The following is an 874-nucleotide window of genomic DNA, read 5'->3' as shown; positions in this document are numbered from 1 at the left end:
ATGCTGTTACACATTCAACCTGCCCCCCTCCACCTCATCCACCCCCCTCCACCTCCCTCCATCCCCCTCCACCTCCCTCCACACACAAAGATATTTTAAAGTATTAAAGATCTTAAACCATCATGTTCTTCATCTTTGTTGTGTAGTGACACTGATCTTCACTGGTAATATCTTCAGAGGAAAATCTTTGATTGTGTTAAAGTATGGAAACATCCTCTCAGTGAAGGTGTGTTTGAAGGTGTGTATGTGTGTGTCAGTATCAGGATCAGAGAACGAGAGTTTTCCTCTGGTCCAGTCCAGATTCACTCTGATCTTCTGGAGCTTCTTCACTGAGAGAACAGTGGAGGGATCTGATGGAGATCGTGCTCTGTATTCACCCTCATTAAACCATATTGTCCATGATTTAGCTCGAGCTTTTTCTTTCCCCTTCCTCTCAACAGACTCTGCAGCTACACCCAGAAACCAGACTGGACTGTCTCCAACCTGGACGTCCCAGCTGTGAGTCCCTGAGTCAAAACCCTCAGAGCTCAGGACTAAGGCATAGGAGTCAAACCTCTCTGGATTGTCAGGAAGCTTCTGTCTCTCTCCAAATCTCACTCTGGTCAGATCTTCAGATAGGATGAGTCCTGGATAGGCAGAGTTTGGGTCCAGAACCACAGGACTGTAGGAGACCAGGTCCTTCATCTTGTTCCAGATGTTGAAGGTCAGGTTGCCCAGGTGTTTGGCCTGGTCTATCAGAGCTCCTGAGGGCAGCTGTGGATCCTCCAGCAGGGGGCGCTGCTGGACTCTGTCCACTGCAGCCTTGTAGTTCTTCAGGAATGAGAGGTCTTCAGCTCTCAGCTCGTCCTCTGTGGCTCTGACTGTGTGTGACAGA

The 874-nt window shown here is 49.0% G+C and overlaps 1 protein-coding gene across 1 annotated transcript in view; it reads right to left on the bottom strand.

Moving 5' to 3' along the window:
• The window catches only part of LOC147818167 (nuclear factor 7, ovary-like), a 6027-nt gene that overhangs the window by 4941 nt on the left and 212 nt on the right, over positions 1-874 (bottom strand). Inside the window, exon 2 of the mRNA XM_087178397.1 lies at positions 484-860. Within this exon, the coding sequence (XP_087034523.1) occupies positions 484-860 (377 nt within the window). The remainder of the gene's footprint in view (positions 1-483; positions 861-874) is intronic.

This window comes from Seriola lalandi, unplaced genomic scaffold, assembly GCF_002814215.2.
Source record: "Seriola lalandi dorsalis isolate HSWRI2012SDOR001 ecotype SW California unplaced genomic scaffold, Sedor1 jcf7180002054686, whole genome shotgun sequence".
Classification (NCBI taxonomy): Eukaryota; Metazoa; Chordata; class Actinopteri; order Carangiformes; family Carangidae; genus Seriola; species Seriola lalandi.
The sequence above is the reverse complement of the archived record's forward strand: the minus strand, read 5'-3'. Positions and strand labels throughout refer to the sequence as shown.